Source organism: Montipora foliosa, chromosome 10 (assembly GCF_036669935.1).
Source record: "Montipora foliosa isolate CH-2021 chromosome 10, ASM3666993v2, whole genome shotgun sequence".
Lineage (NCBI taxonomy): Eukaryota > Metazoa > Cnidaria > Anthozoa > Scleractinia > Acroporidae > Montipora > Montipora foliosa.
In genome coordinates this window covers 24,283,297-24,310,796 of record NC_090878.1, presented here as the reverse complement: position 1 = coordinate 24,310,796, position 27,500 = coordinate 24,283,297, and the positions used below count along the sequence as shown (strand labels likewise).

General features: G+C 40.9%; 1 protein-coding gene across 1 annotated transcript in view; it reads right to left on the bottom strand.

The window, feature by feature from the left end:
• Positions 1-9,807: 9,807 nt before the first annotated feature.
• LOC137973962 (single-stranded DNA-binding protein 3-like) overlaps positions 9,808-27,500 on the bottom strand; it is a 22,857-nt gene continuing 5,164 nt past the window's right edge. Inside the window, exons 4-11 of the mRNA XM_068820871.1 lie at positions 25,754-25,815; positions 24,529-24,562; positions 16,340-16,382; positions 16,150-16,220; positions 15,930-15,996; positions 14,160-14,191; positions 13,664-13,747; positions 9,808-11,019 (exon numbers count right to left, since the gene is read on the bottom strand). Of these exons, the coding sequence (XP_068676972.1) occupies positions 10,903-11,019; positions 13,664-13,747; positions 14,160-14,191; positions 15,930-15,996; positions 16,150-16,220; positions 16,340-16,382; positions 24,529-24,562; positions 25,754-25,815 (510 nt within the window). The 3' untranslated portion in view covers positions 9,808-10,902. The remainder of the gene's footprint in view (positions 11,020-13,663; positions 13,748-14,159; positions 14,192-15,929; positions 15,997-16,149; positions 16,221-16,339; positions 16,383-24,528; positions 24,563-25,753; positions 25,816-27,500) is intronic.

Sequence of the window (27,500 nt, the reverse complement as noted above, 5' to 3'; positions counted from 1 at the left end):
CGAGCGTCCTTTGTTGCGATCGTGCAGAATTCGTTTGGACTAGTTGTTTTCGCTTATTGCATGAGAAGTGGAATAACCCTCGCGGAAACCGAATGCCTACAAAACAATATTTGGTAGCTACTATATATTTCAAAATACGGTTATTAACAGCTCCTTCGAAGGATTTTGAAGCACTAGTGTTCAATAGAGTTAAATATTGATGACAATATATAAAGTCCAAAGATGCCTCCTGGTGTCTTGGGTTTAATAGTTTTAAGGTCATTTCGTTATTGTAAGTTGTGTAATACTGGTTTTGACATATTCCGGTAGCACGAAAAAGGATACCATTACCAAAAGGGATGTGCCGGCAGTGGACAACGAAAAGTATGAAAACCGAATACAAGGCCAAATTTTCCTAAAAATGTTCCACATGGAAGGAAAACCACTGAAAATATTTTGCTCGGCAGCCAGATGTTGAGTCAATATCATATGAATGAATTTAAGTTTTCTTTGGCTTTTGCCAATAATCCAAAAAGAACAAGCTAGCTTTGGTTGTTTGTCGCCGAGAGGCGACTGAGAGGAAATACTGAGAGGAAATTGTTGTTCAACTGAGATGTGTGTGATAGGTCAAGAGACATTTGAAACGGTTTTGTAGCATTATGTCAACCAAAAGAAAACTCCGCTGGAAAGGTATAATTGTGACTCAATTGGCTGCACAGTACAGGTCAGGACCTTACGGAAACTTTTGCTGAGGAAGCTAATATTGTAAAGGATTTGCTGATGATCAGACCACTGATATTTCTCCCTTTTAGAGATTTCAGTTCCGTTTTTGAGATTCCCTTTTTAAAGACTCCCCACTCCCCCAGTTTCCGTCTCTCGATTTCCCTCTAACTTGTTCCTTGTTTCTGACATCCGTTACTATTTAACATTTTCTACTTCTCGTCTCAGATTTTCAAACTAGGATCTTCCATATTTTATCACACATTTTCTAACCCGCAAATCGGATTTTTCCTCTCGCATTTTTGAATTCACATGACGCATTTTTTTATCTCCTATCTCTCATATCACATGTCCCCTACAAGCTTCCGTGCTTACAGTCTTCTATATTTTATCATGATGACTAACTAAACATGAAATCGGACTCACCCCAGACACAATGCAGCAATGAGATGAAAAATACAACTTTACACCAATGAGTGTGGCGATAAAGCTCCATCGCAAGATTAAACCTTACGGAAAGACAAACTAGCTTCTCTTGGCTACCGGCTGCTCATGTCGTGTTAAAGAATATTAAGAAAGTTCTGAAATAATTTGCTGTCAATATCAATTTTGGTTTTGTTTTCCACTGAACGTTGATAGGACTCATGGTAGTTGCTCACGTTTTATCCTAAACACTCAGCGCTGAAATAAATTTGTAACTTATACATAAGTAACTTGGTGAATGTCACTCGGCCAACCGTTGTAATTAAGATATTTAGACAAAAAGCAAAAAAGAAATGTATAGTTTTAAGACTCTATCTTCAAACGCGGAGCCTGATGTAAACGATTCAACTATATGTCCGAATTTGAAATATCTGTTAATTTTTTGCTGATCATGACAGTTAGACAGATTAGAAGCGCTCAAAATGGAATTTAAAAAGTTTCGATGAAATGTAATGTCAATCAGTTTTGTTCTCCTACCACCTGCCCATCGTATATTCAGTCACTACGTGTTGAGTGAGGAAGTCTGAAACGTAGGTGGATCACAAAGCTGCCTTCAACTCGTTATAGAGGGAAAACAATCAAATGGGAACATACTGAGATGAATAGTTATTCGCACAATGAAAGGAGAGCAAAAGAATATACACGAGGTGGTACTGATAACTTCTCCCAAGTGGCACAGTCGTTTTAGTTGAGCGAATGAATAACATGACAGTTGCGGCCTTTTTGTACACTAAGGAAACACAGAAACCCACAGAGCTTGCGTAGGAAGCTTTGTCGGGGGAGGGGAAGGGGAGGACTGAAAAATCCACGCCTTCTTCCTCCCCTTCCCCTCCCCTGACAACGCCAGCAACGCATCTTTGGAACAAAAGCCACTCGGCACTCTCAATCCCTGTTATATATGAGCGCTTCTTATTCAGCTGATTTAGTCGCTTTTTTCGTTACATTATCTCCAATCAATGGAATCGCTCCCCTACTTCCAATATAACTTGAAACAGCCCTCATTCCTCACTTCGTTCTCACGAAGGACTTAAGCTCGAAACATTAGCCATCGATTTGAAATATTTTTTGTTTTACGGTGGTAGTGTCTTTCACTCTCCCGGCACCGACGCAGCACCACAGTTTTTCAGACAACTATCCCTTTAAGTGCTTAATATCACAATGAATGAGAGCCAAATCGAGTGAATGAATTCCGCTTTGTGTTCTGTAGGAGGAGTGATGGGTGTGTAAATTCTCTTTACAGTTTCTATGAAATGTCAGTCAAACAGGTATTGATAATGAACATTATTATCAGCTAAAGAGGTGTGATCTTCATATAACACCAAGTTCTCATGACTATCCAACAAAAAAAAACTCTATATCACTAGTTGGGAGAATGAACGTTTCGATCGTGAGAATGAAAGGGTTTATGTTGATCAAAGGCAGTTCCCAATCACAAAGTGATTGAACTCTTTTCTTGTGCAAAGGGCTCTCAATATCAAGTGAATTATTGAACAACAAATCCAAATAAAAATGAATGTCGAAGACTGAATGGGGATACTGAATAAATCAATAAAAATGGATGAAAAGGGACCACAAATACCAATCATAATTCAAACGAAAATGTTTAACTGAGGTGTGACTCCAAGTATAAAACTTACCCCAATTCTCAACCAATACATGAGCCACGCCTCCATTATCGACTTTGCGCCTGTTAAAATTCAGATAGTCAACCGTTAAGATACAAGTAGAGTACAAATAGAGCCTGCACATAAACGTCTTTTATTCCGTGAAGACTGTTGACTGTCTCTTGTGCCTACTATGTTCCCGGTTTGATTTTTCGTTTTAACGGAAAGAATAAGTAGTTTCTGTCCTACCAAATACTTCAGAAACTTCTAATGAACCATGAAAGGCTAGAAGCTGTAGTTGTATACTGCAGCGTTCCTACCAATTAAACTGATTTAGCTTGGACGCGTGACTTAGAAATTATAAACCAACTTTTTCTTACCTTCTATGAATTACAGACAAAAACATATTTAAACCCATGAAGACTTAGTGCTGCAAAACACGAGGCCTCGATTTTGAAAATAAAAGTAACTTTCACTTGCTTTTTACGGACGCATGCGTGCATATCATTTGAAGAATTGTGCACGCACGGAGTTCACAAGCCAGATTCGACCTTCCCTCGTGCCACGTGCACTGTGTGGCGTTTTCGAGGCCGCTCGATCTGCATATTGAATACTATGACACTATCACGAGGCCTTTGCAGATATTTTTGTATTGTTTGTGCTTCTATATAAAACGCGTGTTCCTAGTGTTCCTTTTTGGGCTTGAACGATTTATCAAATTATTTGTCCGCTATTCATTTCCTATTTGGTACCCGCTAATAATCCCAACGGCCCGATAACAAAAGACGGCATCCACCAATAGTTTTATCCTTTAAATCTGTGGCTATGACTATCAGAGATCTACAATTGTGTCTTCTTTGATGAGTTTCACACGCCATCACTACCAGAGGAAAGGTCACGACAGAGTCTTTCTGCCTTTAACAAGATCCATCATAACATAAGCATACAAGATTATAGTTAAACTTTTTTCAAGTGATATGTCGGCATTGCATTTCATATCTCTTGTACCACAAGGTAAGAGATACAATCAAAACGAAGAGAGACCGTTCACTTAATTTTGCTGACCCTCCAAAACATTGAGATCTATCCCGTTTTAGGAAAAAATGATGATGGAGAAAGTGGCGAGCAAGAGCATCTCTTATAATATTATGCTACGTTGCCCAAGATGACAAACATCTTCTAAAAGACCAATCTTTTAAGTAGACTCATTTTTATCCACAATTTGTAGCTACAGTTGATTACATAAAAGTTTTTCATTTTTCAGAGCACACAGTTCTTGTACACGATCTTTTTCTTTTAATGTATGAAAATTTTTATTTCATTTCTTCATTTAGTGTATATTTATCGGTTTCATTATTTATTTATTTGTTCATTGACATATTTAGGTAAGGCCACCCTTTGCCACACAAAAACGCCCCCCCCCCCCCCCCCTCCTTCTTTGCATCAGCTCTTCCCACCCCAACCCAAACTCTGACCACGATAAGTTAGAAGGATTGGTTTTGAATGTTTTGCCTTCAGTGTAAGGGCAGGGAAATAGACCACTTTCACAAATGGCAACCTCCTTTACATTCTGTTGCATTTATGTTAATTAGACCTACTGCCCTCATTTTGAAACAAATATTCTTTTGAAATTTGCTCGTTGTAGCAAGGATAGAAAGGATGCCGAAGGCATCCACGTCTTAAAACCGGGCTGGAATCTTTTTTTTGTTGGTAGTCACAAATGTGCATACCCCACGGATATTGAATTAATCTCCGATCGGGTGGTTTGACTTATATTCCTTACGGTATTTCCAAACTTCCCTGCCCCGAGAAGAATTCCTCTACTTCCCAAGCCAACACGATTTTTCTCTGCTAGCGCGTTAGACCACTCGGCCACCGTGACACACTTCCGTTAAATTGGTGAAAGCAAACATTTGTAATAGAATCTTTCCGCCCGCCATGATTGTTTCAGTATTAAACTATTCGATAAAGTGGATAGATGCTTTTTCTTTGAGAAAGGCAAGCTTTAAAGGTAAGGAGAATTTTCTACGTTATTTCTAGATCTTGCTTCGTACTTATGTGTTCCACTGTGAACATTATTATTTTGCATACAACGAATACTTCATTAGAAGCATTTTGCATAGAACGAATACGTACTCCAATATTTCTTGGGAACCAGCTTGTTCGCCGTTTTGACGTAGAAAGAAAATAACAAAATAGCTTTGAACGGCCAAACAAGATAAAAAATGAAATCAAGTTTAAAAAAAACGAATTAGCTATCGCCGTCATGGGGACTTCGCAGCCGTCTCCCATCCAAGTACTAACCTCATTCGGAGGAGCTTAACTTCAGCTGACACTTGGACTAGCATCAACGGTTAAATTCGCACATAGATCTTGTCGAACTTTGTAACACTTGAAAGAAAAAAAAATGCACTAACAAAAACCAGGTGTTATGCCGTCATTTTGTCACAGATGTATCCTTTGACGGTTTCGTGAGTTGTCAGTAAACACGCAAGGTATAACTTGATCACAGGCGGCCGCTAAAATCGATGTCACTTCCGATTTTGCGATTTTACTTGTATGACCAAAAGTACTATAGAAAAATTGAACTCTGATGGAAAGTAACAAAAATCTCCCGAAATGTTTTTCGCTGATGGCAAATTGTTTTATTCTCGATCGACACTTCCTAAAAGTTCCTTCTGATCTCCTTAAAAACTACATATTAATATTTATTTACTTTTTCGTCAATATTTGTTTTGCATAAAGCAGGCTAGCAAAATCTGTACCTTGCTTTGTTCGCATTTTTGAGCGTTAAAATAGAATTTTTGGGAGTATGTTCCTGACAGCAAAAGTCGCATATTTTAACGTCCCCCATCCAGATACTAACCCCGCTGGAAAGGGGAAAAAAACTTTAGTAACATTGGTCTTGGAAAGGTGTCAGAAGCTCAGAGTACACGCTTAAGCTTGTGGTGAAAAAGAAGTTGTAAATGATCAACATATCGGCTTTGAAGCCAAATGTTTCTCGATTTCCTGTTATTTTCTTCAATCGTTCTGGGCTTAGTATTTTACTGAACCACATGTCTTCTTAGAGGGTATATAGCAAAGATGTCTACCATGGCACCGTAATGATTTACGATACCAAACAATGTCGTGTACTATTAGAGCTACATATTGTGAAAGGACTTGAATCTCCTGGAAAAAACAAAACGCCGCTCAGTTGACAGTTATGGAAAAAAACACTGTCAAGTTACTGCACTACCACACGCAATGCGTTCTTACTTTAAAAAATATCCCGTATCTCCTCAATTCTACCCCCCCCCCCCCCCCACCTCCAGACTAAAAATCCCGTTTCCCCACAATTTTTTTACCTAATTATCCCGTATCCTGATCGCTTCTCGGGCTTTTGGCTAAGATAAGTTTCTTGGCCAAGGACTACGGTCAAGTACTATTGTACAACGTCAGGAGCTCATTAAGAGGAGCCTCTATCTCCCATACTTGGCCTCGGAGTCAACCCTTTCCCGAGTAGATTTATTTATAGAACACCTCCCTTGGGAGATTCAGCACGCTCACTGTTGTAAAAGCCAATCTCCCTTGGGACATTCAGCACGCCCACTGTTGTAAAAGCCAATCAAAACAGAGCTATCTCAGCGTCTAGGGAATTATGATACTTTTCGCGGGAAAAACCTGTTCCTAAAAATAAATTTACTCGGGAAATGGTTGACTCAAGGAATTAGAGGAGATAGAGGCTCCTCTTGATGAGCTCCTGAAGACGTACGGTACTTTTTCAGTGCCGTAAGGGGCAGGCACAGAACAGTTTCGGCTGTTTGTCTGTTCTCTCGAAAACGATGACAAGGGTTTTTTGGGTTTTTTGTTCAGCTCGAGTGTAGAATCAGGACAAACTGTTGTAGTTTCTGATAACTATTTACTACTTGTAGCTTTTGTTGAATTTTGAATCGATGATAGAGAGAGTTTTGGCGATCTCAACCCGGACTGGACTACTGGATTTAAGGATTTTTCTTAACGAGATTTCAAGTTATTGTGGAACATTTGGTACCAAGTTACTGAAATCAAAATTATGGAATTGTAAAATTAGAACTTTGGACTGGACTATACAACACGCAATTACGGAATTTTTGAGCATTGAGAGAAATAGAGCACGGATGTTGCCTTCTTGTCTTCGCCACGGCAAATTTATACAGTTTGCAAGGAACTAAACCAGGATTACAGAACCAGACGTCGATTACAGGACCCGGTTGTTCGAAAGCCAATTTCCTTAATCCAGGATTAGCGTAAACTTTTGTTTCATGTTTTCAACTTTTTGGTCACAGTTTCCTTTGCTTATTTTTGTTTTTCAAGATTGACTTCTTCTAATGTAAAGTTTTTCTGAATATCAGCCTTGAACAGCATTTGGGAGTAGAGGATAAAACTCGTTTTAAAACCCAGTTTCTGAACAACTGGCCCAGGATGATAAGTTGTTGAACTGTGATTTGTAATAAGTTTTTCGGATGATTTAAGGCTGATCCTGTAATTTTTGGATGAAAGGAGTTAACGAAGCAAGTAAAACTGTAGGATTTGAATTAAGTCTCCTTCCAAAAAATAAATAAATAAAAGATCCCGTATCCTGATAACCTGCTAATAGGGCTTCGTTGTTTGCATTTGCAAATTTAGTAACATTAGTAATGAGTTTTTACAACAAAAAACTTTAAGTTATATTACAGATGTATCTTTCTAGTAATCTTTCGCCATTTTCCGAAGTCTACCTGTACTTGAAGTTCACTGTAACTGGACAGTTTGTGTTAACTGTTTGCGCATTCCACGGATACGCCCTTGTAGGCGTCTTGTTAGTATTAAAACAGAAGAATATTTTATTTGGCTGCCATTATGAAAGAGGTCTATGGCGCAGAATAAATAAGTCCTGTTTCTTTGAAGATCCAAAAAAAGCCACTGGGAGACTGGAGGTGGGTACTGCATGCTAATGTCGAAAATAAATGAGCTTAGAAGGGATTTTCCTTCCTCCCTAAGACTTGAAGAGAGTTCCTTTATGAAAGTAAAAGGTTTTTGATTAAGGACACTGAATGGGGGAAGCAACAACAGTTAACTCTGTCGTATACCTGTACAGCAGACACCAATATGTATTTTCCAGTCACCAACATTGTACTTTTTTTTTTCGAGAAGTGAGAAGGCTTAAATATGAAAACATCTAAACAACGTACACATTTCTATACCCTTTTCTACTCCAAATGAATGTTGATGCTACAAGAATTAGTCATTCATAGAATTAAATTGCTAGTGTACATAGCGAGACTAAGGGCGCGTTCGATTGACCGTATTCCGGAATAGGAATACATGGAATAGAAGTTAGAAATCCTTCGTTTTTGCGGAGATTCATATTAATATTATCAAACATCTGCTAAAATGCTATTTTGAACATAGCTTTATTGTGCTTGTTTCTGCAAAACGTTACACATAGTGTTTTAAATCATCACTCCACGTATTCTTATTCCGGAATAGGGTCAATCGAACGCGCCCTAAGAATAGTAATCATAATATTAGAAACCCATAAGGGTTGAAACGTGTAACGGCCCCTTGTGTGCTGGCAAACAAGCTTCTGAATATTCAATTTGGTAAGTACCATATTTGGAACAACAAGAGCGAGGGGTTTCCAAATATGGTACTTAGCACTGAAACATTCAACCAATCAGTTCGCACTGAATATTCGGAAGCTGTGAACGCGCGTTACACGTTTCAACCCTTATGGGTTTCTGATAATATTGATAATAATAGTACGTAATCATATTAATTATATATGATTACGTAATAATAATAATAATAATAATAATAATAATAATAATAATAATTTCAACGTACAAAAAAAATGTAATCACCCCCAAAATTCTGGAAGATAACAACAAATTTTGTGATGCGGCCATTAATTAAAGAATTTGGATCTGCAACAAAATATTTTGGACTGAAAATACAGCTTTAATTTTGTGTTGCACACGACAAAAATTTGCCATCGGGAGCAAAATCTTAAGTTAAGGCTAAGGTTTCTGTGCCTTTGTTTACACAGTCACTCTAGCTTTTGCTCCTGCATTTGAAACTATACAGAAGTAACTGTGTTAAGTTGTGGATGCCTATTTTCACCACAGATTTGTATACCCGAGCCTTGAGTACAACTGTGCACAAGAATCTATATGAAGCTTCCTTTTACACAAATGAGCTGATGTGGGACTGAAAACGGGGGGTAGTGTTATACCAGTATACCCGAAAAAAATATCGCCAAAATACCCAAAAATACCCAAAATTCATCCAAATGTACGTAACCAAAATTAATGGAAGCATTGTATACCGTATACCTGAAATGCAAAGAAAGTGATAAGCCGAATACTCGTCTTTTAACTGCAATATACCGTATACCCGATTTAAAAAGCCCCTGTATACCGTATATACTCCAAAACCCTGGCCGACCCTGACGTATGATACAAGACATCTTCAGCATGCGAGGATCGCAGTTTGACAACTTTTCTTTTTTCTTTGCTCGTCCAAAGAGCTTTAGAAAGAAGCCCACAAGAAGAAGGGAGATTTTTTCCGATATAAAAACGATGCTTTTTTATAGCGCAAAAAAGAAACAAACTTGCTAAGGACAATTGTTCATCTGAGCTCTTTCGCCGTCCTTTATTCATCACGAGTAGTTTTTCGGTCGATTTTAGTTGCTTCCTCCAAGTTTCCTTTCTGTAATTTCTAAGTTTTTCGCCCGTTTTGACAAAGCCTTTCAAATTCATATTAATATACCAGGCGGTGAGGCCCCAGTACAAAGGACGTGGTTGGATAATGCTTGGGGTGTGGAAAACGAAGATCGAAGCTTAAGACCCGGAAAACCAAGACCTCCCCGTAAAAAATTACTTATTAAAACACATTTCTTTGTTTTCTTGTTGTTCACAATGGCCTGTGAGTCATTTCAGCTGAGTTACCGTTGACGATGCTGAGAACTCATGACAGGACAGCAGAAACTACAGATTGAGGGCGAATCTTACTAGTAGGATTTCATTGACAATTTCTTTAATCAACATGATCTCAAAGTGTATTAATATACTGGACAGTTGAATTATATATTGTAGAAGGTCTTTATACAGTTTCATCTTGCTATTCACGGCACAGATGAGCGATTTTATCTAACCCGCAAAAAAAAAAAAGTTGTGTCCGATAATCTCAAATTCTCTTTCTTTGTTGTTTGCATAATTTGCTCGTTACTTCACACAGACAGAGGTGGATTAAACATTGCATCCTCCTTCACGAGTTAAATACTATCAGCGTCTCATTATCCGTAATGTACACAACTTTTCCCCAAGGTATAGTTATTTTGCTTTTAAAAATTAGTTCTTTCAAATACTCTTACAATTGTTATCACATCAATCATATTACGTTTTGCAGACCCAAGACCTGCCCTCCCCCCCCCCCCACCCCCCGATATTTCGTTCAGAAACAAAAAAAATGTTTAATTTACTACTTTCCCAAACGAGTTGAAAGATTTGTTGGTTGGCGAACGTTTACAAAATGTTCATATAGGTCCCGTACGTTTGATAGAATTAATCCTCCCAGCATGCAAAGCCCGCCATGTTCCATAGCAGTACTTTCACGCTACAACACAAATCACAAACAAGCGCAACATAGAATCAAGACTGTGGTTCTTGACTGGCCAACGATCTGGAGTCACCGTTTAATTAAACTAAGCAGACCAAAAACACCTGACTCGCGCGCAGTGCTTTCCCTTTTGTCCCTTATTGTACACTACACTGAAGCAGCAAACTCATTCATTCCTGATAAGATATGAAAGCTTTCTTGTCCCAAAGAACTCGCCTATTATTCTACACAAACACCCAACAACTGTCCGTATATTATTAATTATAAGCCACAACGTAAGCGATGGACTATACAAACATATTTCCCTTTCTATATAATATAACCTTAATTTAGAGACATCTACTTTGGACTCGTCTTCCCTGGCACAAGAGAAGAAGGCGTTTAGCGATAGCGGGGTTGTTCTCCCACTGCAAACTCCGTAGATCAAGTACAGTTGTTTTCTACAAATCTTTGGGTAGTGGTTGGCAAATATACAAAGGCGAAAGTTCTCTAGCTGTTATTGCATGAAAAACTCTCCTTGATGGTCCGTCGTTCCATCGACATTTTCAAATCTTCTTGCTTCTTCTTGCATGCTTTCTTTGATCTTTAAGATCGCAACCGATTCACAGTGATCCTGAAAGGAAATTAAAGCTCTCGTTAAATAAAACGAACAAACAATAACTAAAAAGGAGCTTTCGATTCCGAGATATTTCTACACTGCCCCATGCACTGCCCTCCCTACTTAACAAGTCTCTGCACTGGTCAAACATTAATTTAATTTTTTGGTTCGCTATACTCTCTCCTTCAAAGTCACTGTTTTAAGCTGTGTTCAAATTAAAGCGGAAACATGATTAGAGTAAACATGTTTCAAGGAAACATGCTTTGCCGAAACATGTTTTTTATTGGGTCGTTCACACCAGATGTCCGTGTGAAACACGTTTCATGCATGGTTGTGTAACTTATGCTGTTTCATGACACTCGCATAATTTTTTTACATTTCAGCTGTAGATTGGAGCTGGAAACTTCTGTAACAGTTGCATTCATTCTTTCGTTTAGTGTTAAATTTCTAGACGTTCGACCTGTCGTTTTGTCACGCGGCCCGGACCTGTCCCATGCTCTTCCAATATGGCGTCTGATAGTGTTTCGTGGCGACAATAACCTGCGATCAGGCATACTTTCTTTAGAGAGAATGTGAAAAGGTTATGTTTTCACACCCTCTCTACAGAAAAGTACATCAACTGCCTGCAAGCAGGCTAATTAACAAATAGATTGGCACACGAGGCGATAGCCGAATGTGTCACTGATGTTCTTACCACAGTTTGACGTCGTCTTCTGTGATCTATTACTGAACAGACGCATGGTAACATGGAATCTATTTGTTTTATATGATAAAGAATTAAACTTTATTCGGAAAACTTTGAGATGGTGACGTCAATCGTGCGTCTGTCCTCTAATAGATCACAGGCAAGAAACAATCAAAATGCGCGAATAACTTGGGTTATTATATATTTCTTAGAGACAAAGATAACAATGATGTGAAGTACAAGTGCTGGTGGAAGAACACAAGGAGCAAATGAGAAATCTTTTGTTCTTGTCCACCAACATGGCCGCGATGACGTAATGAAAAAATAAGCTATAATAAATTCTTCCAAAGGTGAAAATTGCAAGATCCCGTAGGGCGAGTGCAATCTGTAGTCTTCGAAAAAAAAAAATCTTATGTATTCCAAATAGCACAAGAAAAATCATGTGATTACTTATTCATGATTACTTATTAAAAATACATACATGAAAAAAGTCGGAATGGTTAAGCAGAGTATCACGCAATTTACGCAAAAACTGCGACATCTAGGGCTCGGATTTGATTGGCTTTTTGTGACCGTCTTTGCTCACTGACCAATCAGAATGCTTGGTTTCATACTTGTTTTTGCAAAGAATTGCTTATTTGCTGCGCTATGTTTCATTGGCCTAATTCCAAAATGACCGCTACTTACTGACTTTCTGAATTTTGATCAGAGGCATCTGGAAATGGCTTGAACAAAAAAGGGTATCAGAATGACAGTCATTTTGGAATAAGGTAAAACGCATGTGGGTTCCAGATTTAACGAACGAGGACATGAAGAGTCACACAAAGTTCACCGTTGCCTTCCGTTTCCAAAAAATTTAAATGCGTGTGCCGCAATGTTCGAGCTTACAACCTCCGCATTCGACCTTTTAACCTAAATGTCACTTTCTGGTGATCATCCAGGGTGGAGCCCGTACAACTTATACGGTACACCGGAAACGGAGCAACTATTGTCAGTCAGTCATTTAATTTTCTCATTCCACCAGTCACATGGTCTGTTGGGTTCAGATGACGTACTTTGACCTATTTCTAAGATTTGCGGCTCTGATAAGAGCAGTCCGTGGTAAAGAAGTAAAAAAAAGTTCCCGATACGATACGACAAACGCATACGGCATTCTTCCAGAATTTCCGAGCGGGTGAACCTTTTCAAGTGTCTGGCAGGAGAGCGAATAGAGTATGGTTGCTACAGTTGCAGGTGTATTTTGACAGCTATTGATTTAATGTTTGTTGTCATGTCATAACGGAGGAAAAAGGAAAACGGATTGGCAGTCTTCGACGCTGGACGAACATGGATTCCACCCAGGATCATTTAACCATATTATTTATTATTCATTAGGCTGACTTTCCAGGCCTTTGTTTCTACTTGGCCCCAAGAAAATAGAAACAAGGTCTGAAATTCCAGGCGCGGTAGCTACACCATTTTCAACAAATGAACTAACTCCACAGAATTTAAACCCAGACCTTTCGCAAAATTTGTTTGGCGATCTTTCACGTAACATTTGTTAATAAGCAAAGTTCAACCTGTCAAGTGAAAAAACAGGCTCTATCGAAACAAAAACCTGGTTGTACATGTGTTCCAACTAAAATCTTTAATAAAATAGCTTCACACAGTGCTCCGTGTCAATATTTAAGTGCTAATGTTCACATGGCTTATAGATTACCTCATGCAATTAACGCATACGGGTCACATTTGTGGCTCCCCGACTATCATTACGGGTCTGATTTAAGGGATGAGGACACTTGATTATGTTTAACATAACGATATTTCTTTTTTCGTTTCGAATATGGCATGAGGACAATACTCCTCGTGATGTCTAAGATAACGATCTTCCTTTTTATTAGATTTCTTCTAAGTTACGGCTTCCCGTTTCAAATATCTTAATTGATAATCGACCAGAATTTTAACCCTAAAATTATCAGAAAAGAACACACTTACATTATCTTGTGAGAATGGCAGTAAATTGCCAAACTGTCCATTCCTCTCCCCAGGGGTACCAGGATTGTGATCATTCTGATTATCCTACAGACAACACAAGCACATGTACTGGTCAGTTTAATACATCAAACGCTATCAAATTTCGCTCATTAACCCTTCCTTCCTTAAAGACATGCAGTCTTCTTTAAAATCAAATTAAATCGTTTAATTTAGTGATATAAAAATCCAACTTTCAGCAAAACAATAAACATGAACACGAGCTCCACGTTACGGAGAGCTATGTACAAGAACAAAAGAGTGGTCGGGTATTCTGCAGTTTACTTGAAGATGAAGGCATCAACAACAAGAAAGAGGAGATCCATAAAAAGGTATCAGTCAAGCAATGGAGCTGCCATTTTTTAGAAACTCACGAGCAAATAACAGGAAATGAAGCTACACGCATTTTTTTGCACAAAACAGAAACAGCAAATTTACAAGAAAGTTACTGTATAAATACCTTAGGAAGGCCATCCATATCAGGGTTTGAATCTGAAACAAAATGTTACTTTACAATCATCAATGAACATCATTACAGAAGTACCTCAACATTCTCCGTCTTGTTTGAAAATAAAACAAGGATGAAAGTGCAGGTTGTTTCACAGTAACAATCAAAACAGATCAGGCAGGAAACGGTCAACAACATCAATTAGGTCCACTCAAAAAATGTCCCCATTTAAACCCTTTCCTGACCCAAGACTGGCACTTCTAGATTTCACTCTGTCTAATGCCAGACAACTTTACTCATCAATGGGGCCCCCCTCAGGCAGGAAAGGGTTAACACATTGATTATTTGAAAGTCCAGGGGTTTCAATAGAATTTTAAATAAGCAGCTGCTTTGAGTAGAGTAACAGATTGTATCAACCTCCACCACCTTGAGTTTTTTGAATGTTTAAGGGGGGTGGCACTTAACTACAGAAAGACAATGGTTGCTAAGGAAGGTTTTTAGTCAAAGAGCCCGACAAAAAGGTTGCATGGATGGTTCTACATGTATGAAGAATCTTTTTCAATCATGGAATCAGAAGGTGCCATGCATTTCAGTGAAAAACAGGTAAAAGCTCCCAGGAAATGAAAGGAAGAGGCCTTTTTTTCGTGAACTGTAGCATGGAATTTCTAATTCGACAAAAAAAAAGGAACTGATATTTTGAAAAGTGTATCAAAGGAGGGCCTTATGACATCATAATTTTTTTGAGAATAATTTGTAAAATCTATTTTATGTCAGGATGTTCTCATACTGCTGCGTTAAAAATTTGTGAAAAACAGTTAATTCGCTGAGTTTTTAGGCATTCTCTGTTTTGGTCACATGATTTACCAAATATGGTTGTGCGTCGAACTATACAAAGTTAACAATACTTCATCAAGATTCCTAGCCTGATCATAGTTAAGCCAGTAAGCTAGTGATTAATTCATTGGAAAAGTGTGGCCCAGTGGTTAGGGCGCTTGCCTTCAGATCCGGAGATCCCGGGTTCAAGACCCGCTCTGACCACTCGTTGAATTTGATCCTGGTAGTCCCTGGTTCAATTTCCCAGCTGCACTTGTAAATAGCCAACTGGTTTGCCTCCAGCCAGTTGGGATTCTTAACAGTTGCTGTTGTTCTGTTCTGTCGTTTCATTGTGTTTCATTGGCCCTGAAAAGCCCCTATGGGGCGCAGTCAATTAAGTATGTATTGTATTGTATTGTATTCTTTTAAGGATGGTGCCTACTATTGTTATTGCACATACATCCTGCACATCTCCAGATACTCGGATTTCCTATCGGTAGTGTTTACTAATGTAGTGATATTTTGGCACCGCTTACAACTATGTGGAGAAAGCCAAACTTAGCAAGTGCTCTTGGTATCCAAAAAGAAAATTGGGGGGATAACCATGCATAATTCGGAGATAATTAAGCTTCAATTTGGAAGGGAACACAATACAGTGCTTTGTATTTTAAAGCTTTTAACAAATATTCTTGATCAATTATCTTTGAATTTAAATGCCTGGTTCCCCTCAATTTTCTTTTTAGATTACTAGAACACTTGAACTTAAGACCTGCTTTTACTGGCAGCATATTCATACAACCACGCAAAACTACATGTACCTTTGAATTAGTAAGCACCAAACTTCATCTTTTCATTCCTAAGATTGACACTTAAAGATTTTATTCTGTCTAACACCAGACAATTTTACTCCTCAATGGGGGCCAGTTCCAGTTAATAAATACATAATTTGTTATTTAAACTCTCTCTTACCATTCATGACTAGAGGAGCCTCCTGGGCTCCTAGAGGTAGCGGGGGTTCAGGACCACCTCCCATGTACTGCAACAGAAAACAAAAACTTGCATGACGGTATGGCAAACACACTGACAGGAAACAAAGGACTAAGGGTGGGTATTGGGGCAATCCTTGGGAAAACAATAGAAAATAAAATAATATTAATGTAAATGTACGCAAAGAGCATAAAATTATTACTGCCGGAATGCTTCCTCCAGGGACAGACTTCATCATTGCATACATGGATTCACTTCCAGTACTTGCTGGGTCTGAAACAGGTGACAGCTGGTCATAATGTGATAGTCTGGAGCAAGATTTCACTCATCACGGAAGGGAGGGGGTGCATTCAGGACTCAATGGGTTAAACTTAAAAAAATTTTGTACAGACCTTGAGGGCTGGCCATTATTGGTGTCCCTAGTGGACCAGCGACCTGTCATAACAAAAAGCAATATTGTCAGCAAATGTCCTTGGTATGAAATTATCATTGCTATTATTAGTACATCAATCATCATTGTTAATAGCATGAGACCTACATGATTGTATTGTTTCAAAGCGAATCAATTACCCCATCCAAAATTGCATAATTTTTGAAAAGCTTCACAAATCAAAAGTTCAGGACTGTCGGTAACCTGTCAACTGACAGTTTACTGACAAGTAACATACATGTATGAGACACTGATGGATAAATAGGACTGTACAACTAACATAAAAACTTAATCATTTATGACAAAATCTAAAGGTAAGTTATCTCATAAGTACATTAAAGGTATGAAGAAATGTGTCTATTTTTGTCCATGACACAATACAATACAATAAAATACAATACAATACAATACATAATTGACCACTCCCCATAAGCGCTTTCCAGAGCCAATGAAACAATCAACAAAACGACAGAACACAATATCAACAACAACTGTTAAGAATCCCAACTGGCTGTAGGCAAACCAGTTGGCTATTTAAAGTGCGGCCAAGAAGTTGAACCAGGGACTACCAGGAACAAATTCAACAGGTGGTCAGAACAAGCCTTGAACCTGGTGACATGAGAAAGTTCAGAAAAAAAAATTGGAGTGGTCCCTTGCAGAGTCTAACCTACGACCTTCTGACGAATAGTTCAGAGGTTTTACCACTGAGCTATAGGAGACTCAAGGAGGCAAGGTCATCAAACTAGGTTCATGTTGCAATTGTCCCACTTTACCGCTAGGATTGAGATTGCCTGAAGTGAATAGTGCTCACAATTCAAGTCAAGATTGTGAAATGTTTACCCTCAGGCTGGTAAATAATTGAAAAGAATATTTTTTTTTTGTAATCGGAATGTCGTAGGTTTGAGCCCTGCTGAGGAGCACTCAGATTTTTTCTGAGCATCAAGATTCCTCATTGATTATTCTACAATTATTCTGCGAGGACGCGTTGGATATGAAGAGATTGCTGACCAACAAGGATCAACAACTATTCCATGTATTGTCGACTAAAGCATCGATTTCTGCCTCGGTCAATTCCAGTCCAAAAGGGCTTTTGCCTGCAATTTTTTGTCACAGCTACAAAAACGTTTTCAGCTCGCTTTATTGCATACACATTCCTTGACCATAATTATCAGGTACAGCAGGGATAGCCTGAACTGATAGCCTGTGTCCGGCAAGCCAATGAAAATGCTGGAAATCTGATGTCCATAATTCAGTTTTTAATATCAAAAAAGATACATTTTAACAAATGCAATGTAGATTTCATGTGGCCCTGCATCTGTTCAGTAATAGATCACAGATGACGTTAAAATGTGGTAACAACAAAAAAGTGGCACACGAGGCAATAGCTGAGTTGTCACTGATGATCTTACCAGATTTTGATGTCTTCTGTGATGATCACTGAACAGACACACAGCAAAATGTAATCTCTTTGTTTTAGTTAACGCCCACGTCGCCAGTGGAGGGTAGGTGCCCAGGAAGCCTGGGGGCTGCAACCGCAGTCACATCCCCAAGGCGCTAGAACACCCGACTGGCCTGCCCAACCCGCAACCAAGCCACGAGCCCCCCGCGCCAGGCCCCCCTAAGGCACCCGTCACACTTGAGCCAGATAGCTCAGTGGAATAATAATAATAATAATAATAATAATAATAATAATAATAATAACACACAAAAAAAAAGAGCACAAAAAAAAAGAAAGGGGGGGGAGAGGGAGGGAACGCCGAGAACCACTAAACTCCTAAACCGACTCACAACGCCACGCCAACAAACACGCTGCAAGCACATTGGACAACGCATGCACTACGCAGGAATACCGCTGAACCATGTCAGCCCCAGGGCTCCCCCAACCTAAAGAGTGCTGCAAACGCTACAAAAACGCATAACAACGCTAACAAACGCCTGCAAAACGCTACTGACCGGACTAGCTCCCGGTCGTGAACCATGTAACTATAACAAACGCTACAGAACGCACCAAAACGCTGAACAACGCTACCAGACGGCCAAGACACTAACAACCGCCTGCAAAACACTACTGACCAGACTAGCTCCTAGTCGTTAACTATGTTAAATTTTATTTAACTATATTTAACGCCCACGTCGCCAGTGGAGGGTAGGTGCCCAGGAAGCCTGGGGTTGCAACCGCAGTCACATCCCCAAGGCGCTAGAACACTCGACTGGCCTGCCCAACCCGCAACCAAGCCACGAGCTCCCCGCGCCATGCCGAAGGGATCTCCGGGTAAGAAGAACCCGGAGCGAGGGGGCTCGGGGCAACTAGGCCTAAGCCCCCGATAGCCCAAACCTGAGGCACCCACCCCCGCTGGTAACCAGAGAAATCCACTACCTGTTACGCCACCAACTGGGAGGAAACACGGACAATGGAACTAACTGGTGTTCTGATATAGATCTGGTATGCCTCGCTCGACCAACGCCCCAAGGTTTTGATCAGGTGATCCGGAACACCACGTGCCGCTGCAGTGGTCGCCGCCCCAATCCGGAAACTATGGCCGGAGTAGGCGCCGGAGTACCCAGCCCCATGTAGGGTAGACTGCAAAAAGGATGATAGCTGCTGCCGGGTAAGAGGACGACCATCACTAAACAAGAACAGGGGCCCTGGAGCAGACCCACGCAGAGACAAGTACGTGCCCAACGCTGTTATGGGGCACACAGAGCCCGAGCCACGCCCCAAGTAGATATCACAACCCGCACGGAAGGGGTCTGTCTTGGAACACTTGATACGGACTTTGAAACAAGAGGGATTCACCAAGGAGTCCGCTTGCAGGTCGCTAACAGTCATATGGGTGTGAGGATCAAAGGCCGAGTTGACCATGAATTCGCCCGCACGCAAAAACCCAAAAAATGCCAAGCAGCACGCAGCCCACAACATCACATGGTCTCTAGTAGACAGGTCCAAAGAGCACTGAATGACCTTCAGAAGATCAACGGTGATAGGTAGGCGCCTGGGTGACACTGGACCTTGAACTCGCTTAATACCCCTTAGCAGACGCTGCAAACGAAGACAGTTGACTAGCGGGTCGGGAAGGCCATGGTCAATGTGAAGGGAGCGCACTGCTGATAGATAGACCTTGATGGAGGAATGGTTCAGGTTGTCGGCCAGGAAGGAAGCAAAGCGCATGAGAGTCTCCTCAGTGGCTGGGGGGATGGAGCCATCCTGGTTTGCACGACCATCCTGGCGGCAAAAGTCTGTAAATCAACGTTGGGCGGATCGGTACACTCGTCGGGTGGAAGGTGCAAGACCTTGGGTAAGTAAGAACCGACACTTCTGAGTCAAGGCATCTGAAGCGCTGCCAGAAGGGAAGCAGGAATAGGAGACGGGGTTGGGTCGGCCTGTGGCTCCAGGCGTCTGAACCGCTGAAATTGGAATCGAGAGAGTGCATCAGCAACTGGATTAGCTTTGCCTCGAAGAGATGAAGCTGTAAATGAGAAGGAATGATGGATGGCCAGCATAGTCAAATAACGCAGCAACACCATTAGGTTTTTGTCCCGCGAGGTGCCAGACTTAAGTACAGCCACCACAGACTCGTTGTCACAAAAGAACTCGACCCGCCGAGATACCCACTGACAGCCCCACAGATAGGCTGCCACTACAATTGGGAAGAGCTCCTTGTACGCTATAGATGAGGAACTTTGTGCAGCTGACCAGGCACCAGCAAACCAGTGGGATTTAAAAATAGCTCCATAGCCCAAAGAGCCCGCTGCATCCGATGAGACCTGGAAGTCCGGGAGAGGTGCCCATGTGGGCATGCAGAAAAAACTGAGGCCATCTTAAGTTTGGAACAGTTCCCGCCACCAGGTTAAATCCCGCCGAAATTCCTGGTTAAGCCTAATGGGGTGATCATCACGGCGAAAGGCACAAAGCAAGTCGATCATCCGACGACGGAATGTCCTACCCTGTGGGGCGACCTTGCAGGCGTGATGGAGATGGCCAATCAGGGATTCCAGCTCGCGACGTTTACAAAAACGTTTTTCCGACCACTCATCTAACAGTGAAACAATCCTATCTCTCTTGTCAGTCGGAAGGCGAGCCTGAAGGTTCTCGGAGTCAAGTTCAATCCCAAGGATTGTAAGACGAGTCGCGGGTCCCTCCAACTTATCTGGATTAAGGGGAAGGCCAAGTTTTGAACACAGACGAACGCAGGTTTGAAGGTTGTTGTGGCACACAGGGGACGCCGGTGGGCCCAAAGTGAGGAAATCGTCCAAGTAATGACGGAGAAATGTAACCTCATAATTGTGAACCAGGATCCATTCAACCAGGTCTGCAATGGCGGTGAAAATAAATGGTGCTGAACGCAGCCCAAAAGGGAGCACCAAATCCACAAAATATTGCCCACGCCACTTCATGCCAAGAAGGGGGCGATCGTCTGGGTGGATAGCCACATTCCGATATGCACTGGCCACGTCGAACTTGGCCATTAACGTTCCTCGACCCAGAGACATTATGCCATCAATGAAAGCATCCACTGAAACATACTGAACTGTAAACGGGGGCTTAGGGATGCCGTCATTGACGCTTTGCCCCTCTGGGGATGATAGGTCTAAAATGAGACGCCACTTCCCAGGCTGATTAGTTTTGGGGATCACCCCGAAACGACTTATTTGCAATGACGGAAGCGGGGGCACTGGAAAAGGACCTGCCACCCTGCCAGAAGAGACTTCAGCTTGCAAGTAGGAGTCAATCACTGATGGGTGCTCAGCAGAGCTACGCATGTTTGAAGATGCAGATTTGAGGGACACCAAGGATGGGTCAAAGCCTATCCGAAATCCATCCCGTATGCCAGAAGTCACAAATGCCACAGCTGACTTGTTGGGATGGTGGCATAATTCGGCTTGAAATTGATCCAACTGTAATGGTGTGACCTGAGACACCGGAGATAACGGGGCAAAAGAGACAACAACTGGAACGCTGGGCTTAACTGGCACAGAAACGGGAACTGAGACTGGAACTGAAACTGGAACAGGACAAAACAACTTTGCCAACTGAGGCAATCCATTCGGCTGGCGAGGCAACGCAATCACATCATTCAAACTATGTACAAACACAACACTGGGCGAACCTCGCCCCTCAGTACTGTCCCCTGCTCCCTCCAGGGGAGGGGGAGCGGGAACGGGAACGAAATCCAGCTGAGCGGGGAAAGGGGCAGTTAGCCTTGGTATGCTCTCCCTCGCAATTGCTGCAGTTGTGGCGGAACTTGCACTTCCCAAATAGCCACCGGCATTTCCCTTCATTCCAGGAATGGCAGAATGGTGTGCGTCGGTGGGAGTCTGGGCTGTCTGAGGAAGACTGAGGAAACCCGGAAAGGGAAGACGGCCTTGGTTGCAGTGAGGACGATGCTGGCAAACGCAAATGAAAACTATACAGATCCAAATTCATTTTGGACCAATCCGTAAGGCCCGAGGCAGCGGCATCCCTTCTGAAGGCCAGATCGTATTCAAGCCAAGCCAGACCTGGATATTGGCGGGCTGTTTGAATAATGAGCAGCTTATATCTGGTCAAGTCTAACCAACGCAGGGGGTGAGAGGCACACAGGACCAGCTGGAAAATCGTGAAGGCCTCAGTCCAAGTAAGAATATCCTTGATTTCAACCTGCCTGCGTTTTACGTTGGACACCAGGAGTTTACCCTCCAGGAAGGTCTGTGGTTCCTGATCCCCAGCTCGGATATTGACTGTAAGTAGATCCGCCAACTCCACGAACTGGCCCTCGATGATCTTCTTGGCCAATTTTGCCGGGACTGGTGCATGACCAGGACCAACAATGAAAGCCTTCTCAGACGTAGGCACTGATCCAGAGTTACCAAAACTTGGCAGGCTGCCGGATACACTAGGACTCGCAAATGGAGAGGTAATGGGGGCCATGAAGCGGGCCGAGCTTGAGTCAGTGATGGCCGACACAGGAGAAAAGGTAGGAATGAAGGCCGGCAAAGTAAACGTACCTGATGACGCCCCAAAAGCCATAGACGAGACATTGACATCACAAGAAACAGCAGTCGATCCAGAGGAGCTAGATGGAGTGACGCCAACAGAAGTGCCAAGGACGGAAGGGGGTAATGGCGAGGGGGCGCTCCCTTGAATTGAAGAGATGATAGTCGGAAGGGTGCTTCCAAGCGCGCGAACAACAGCCTCGGCGATCGAATCGACGGCCAAAGGCGCCACGGGGCCAGAGGGAGCCGTAGAAACCACCATCGGCGCGGGGGACAAGAGAGGTATGTCCTCCGAACGAAGTCCAGCGGACAAGCTATTGTTGGTTGAACGAGGTGGGTTCGGCATGATGTATGATCGAACACCAACCAGCGACGAGCGAGTTAGAGGCGACCACGAAAAAGAAGTGAAAAACGAACCAACAAACACGACAGAGAGCGAGAAAAAACCGCGGGCGATGAAGGACGAAATCCTTTAGCCACGCTAACGGATCGGCGAGCACACTACGGTCCAGGGACGAAAGAGCGACGAGTGAAGGAAAGACAAACCAATAAACACGACAGCCGCCGAAGAAAAAACCCTGGTCGATGACTGACGAAATCCTTAGAATTTATTCCTTTGTTGACCACAACTGGGAACCGCTACACTAAGCCCGCCAAAATAAACGTATCGGAGCACACGATGGTCCGAAGCACGAAAGAGCGATGAGCGAGTAAAGAAAAACCAACAGACACGACAGAGGGCGAGGAAACCACGGTCGATGACGGAAGAAATCCTTGTGTTTTCTCTATTGTTGTTTTTCTTTTGTTGACCACAACTGGGAACCGCTACACTAAGCCCGCCAAAGAAACGCCACGCTATCTGAGCGACGAGCCGACTATCGGAACTGGTACAAGAGAAGGTAAGACGAACCACAACACGGCGGTGAAGACGAGATGGAGACGGTCGAAGATCGAAGAACTTCTATTTCAACCTGGACAGCGACCGAGATAGCCAACGAAGCGAGAAGAAGAACGCCGAGAACCACTAAACTCCTAAACCGACTCACAACGCCACGCCAACAAACACGCTGCAAGCACATTGGACAACGCATGCACTACGCAGGAATACCGCTGAACCATGTCAGCCCCAGGGCTCCCCCAACCTAAAGAGTGCTGTAAACGCTACAAAAACGCATAACAACGCTAACAAACGCCTGCAAAACGCTACTGACCGGACTAGCTCCCGGTCGTGAACCATGTAACTATAACAAACGCTACAGAACGCACCAAAACGCTGAACAACGCTACCAGACGGCCAAGACACTAACAACCGCCTGCAAAACACTACTGACCAGACTAGCTCCTAGTCGTTAACTATGTTAAATTTTATTTAACTATATTTAAAACAAAGGATTAAAAAGTTCTTGATGCTGATGCCAGCTATGCGTCTGTCCTCTAGACTAATATTGTACATGTAGATCATAGGTGAGAACCAATCAAAATGCACATATTATTGAGCTTATAATTATTATATAATTCTTCATTCACTTGATGGGGCTAACATTACATCATCACCTGCGCTATAATTACATGAAAGGTAGTTGGAAGAATATTTGAAAGCTGAGAAATGGCCATTTACTTCAGTTATTTGAAATCATTCACAATCTCCACCCCCCCCCCCCCAACCCCAACAAAAACGTTTCTGAGCAACCAGCAGCAAATTCTTATGCATTTTTGCAAATCATTCTAGAAAACAACTACATTGTACACTTTCTTTGCCCTTTTGTATGATAGGGTATCCTGTTTATCTAACTGATGGTATTCTGGCTATCAGCCAACAGGTTTGATTGGGAATTGTTCATCACGTTGCATGAACCCTGCAGGGCTTATCAGTAGCAGATTTTGTTTCAGGTATCCCACATGTGCTGGTAAAATGTAATGTGCCAAAACTAAAATTAGAGTAATTCAGCTGTTATTTCATGTGTCACATGCCCGTTTAACCATGTCATCAAATTTGGACTAATTTTGTTGTTGTATGTGAAAAGTACAAAGTCACACAGTTGTAGAAAACAATTATACCATAATGCCTATTAAGGTGAACAATATTTAAGTTGTTTGGATTTTCTTGTGATATCAGGACTTTTTTCATTGTCAAGGTTAAAAGTCAGTGCCCAGAGACAGTCACAGTTCACTCCTTACCGATGTTGTGGGATTCCAAGGTCTACTGCCCGGCCTGTGAAGGTAAAACAAATTTTAAAGACTAGTACAACTAAACTCATAAATATATCAAAAGCAAACATGTTTAAATACCACATTTACCTCAAAATTTCGCTTTTTATCTGCCTGGCAAGATGTGCAATGTTATCAAAACCAGCAGTCATGGGTCCATTCTCGATTTTACCTTTCAAACTCCTTTGCAATGCAAAATTGCTTTGAAAACAGGAATGCAAACAGTTTGTGATGTGAAATCGAGAATAGACCCATGCCTCTCACATAACAGTCATGGGTCCAAATTACAATGTACTGCTTGTTCTGCCAAGTTTACATAGTTTGCACCGCACAGAAAAAGCGAAATTCTGGGAACAATGGTGGCATGTTTGCTTTGGATGGGGAGATTTACAAAAGGAACAGAAATATTTTACATGCACGTTAACTTTAGCAATAAATACATTTCTCGCACTGCAAATTATAGTTACATCCCTTTTCAAACTGACTGGCTTTAAATTCTTTTCACTTCTAAAAAATTCAATTGACTGAAAAATATAATTTAGACTTACAGGTAATTACCACAAGTCAACTTCTTTGAGTTGAGTGATGAAGTTGTACGAGTGCCTAGTCAAGAGCCTCAATTTCTGGTGCAAAAAGATAATTTTTGTCTGCGACTGCTGCCAGGTACAAATGGCACTGGATGTGACAACTCTGACCAAAACATTAAAATTTTAATCACCAAACTTAAGAGAAATTATGTGTATCCAGTGTGGGGTTCGTAATGTACACTATTGCACAAGTATAATTATTCTTAGTATTCATTAAATATTCATATCACGAACATGCAAGGCTGCTTAGCACAATGACATGCAAGACTGGAAAGAAATCAATGCTGACATTTGAGGAGATAAGCTTTTTTAGACGGGCTCTCACTACCAAAGACACAAGCATGTAAAATTGTTGGTTATCTTGATCTGTTTCACAAACACTCTAGTCTACAGTCATGTACAGTATGTCAATAAATACTATTGTGTAGCAACAAAAAATTAAAAAACTGGACTTAACAAGAGAAAGTTTTTCAATTAAGAATTTATTAATATTATTAGTCTGTTAAAGTTTTCTTGACTGAAAAGTGCCTTATCAAGTCTCAAAAGCTTGGGTAAGCTGTGCACATGAATTTGACTACCGGTACTTACTGTAATAACATAAGACTTACATTGGCATGTTAACCCCAGGTGATACTGAGCTGTTAAATGGGGGCTGCATCCCACCATAGTTCTAAGGAAAGGAAACAACTGTATTAATAATTATTATTATAACAAGACTACGATGTAGACAACTCTTTCTGGCCATACATGTTCTTTGAGACAATCTTTTAGCTTTAAGGACAGACACATTAGCTAGGAGAAGAAAAAACATAACTACCAATACGTACATGTACATACATGTACTGTACAGTGTGCAAATGTCTCTGTGCATCAATTAGGTGAATCAGATGATTTTTAGACAATAAATAAATAAAATAATGATAATAATAATAATAATAATAATAATAATAATTATTATTATTATTATTATTACTATTATTATTATTATCATTATTAATAATTTGATGAATGCATATATTATTTAAATAAGTTTTAGAATTATTTTTAATTTTCTATCTTAACAAAAAATCCCAAACAAGTCCATGTACCATTCATATACAGTACATTGAACAGTACATGTACGTACAGCATGATGATAGTTTTCCTATCCCTATCATCAGTAGAAGGCAGCTGGCTACTACCATGGTGAAAATAACCCACTACTCAGAGTAAAACGTACTAAAACACTGGAACCAGTCAGTCCCTTTCTCCCAGGCTAAGAATACATGTAATAGTCATAGATTTTACTGTGTCCAATGCAAGAAGATTGATTTTAATCATCAAAGGGGGCTACTTCAGGGATGAATGGGTCCTGCACTCAAAAACTATTATAGTGTATGTCCCCAATAACATCAGTTTAAAATAGCCTGCTACTTCCATTGTAGGAAATGACATATAAAATGAATCAATTGATTTGATTAATTGCATTCATAACTGCAAGGATCATAGCTTCACTTGATTTCATATCGCAGTTCAAAATATGATTCACTTCATAATAATTATTACATGTATATCATTTCCTTGGCTGATTCATTCATCATGGGAACATCGGACCCCACAAATGACCAGTTCTCAACATCAGTGGCTTCATACATGTAGCTCAGTTGGTTAGCGCGTTGCACCAGCATCCCAAGGTCACGGGTTTAATCCCCTTTGAAGTTCTGAATTTTTCAGGCTTCTCTACACTAATGCTGAAATTGTGTTCATAACGGTGAGAATCATGGCTTTACTTGATTATAATTTTCATTGTGTAGCCAGCTTCATTTTTTTTTTAATTAATAACATAACAGAAGTTTACATTGCACTGGAAAATGAAAATACATATAAAAAAGAAAAAAAAAAAGAAAGCAAAAAGAACTAATGATCTGACATGCAAGCCAAAACAGGAAGTAGCCAGCTTCATGAAAACATCATGACACTGAACCCTCAGCTTTAAGCCTATGAAAGTTGTTTTGCCTATGTTGATATACAATGTACAATGTAATGTACTGCAGTTCTTATGAACTGAAACAAACTCATCTCAAGAACATATTCACCAAAAAGAGTCACTCTTGTCTTTTTTAAATCTTTCTTACCGGTGGGACAGGAACTCGAGGATGATTCATTCTGCTCATTTGCATGGGTTGACCTTTTAAAAAAAACGAAGAACAAACACGGTTCAATCCAGTGCTTTGTTTTATTAATTCAAACTACAATTTGCAAAGGTTGTTTACATGTACATGTATTTGACTTAAGTACATGTAAAACGAAAAGAGAAATCAGCCTTTTTCAACTCTGTATCTCTTCAGGCAAGTACAACGTAATTCAGACAATCAC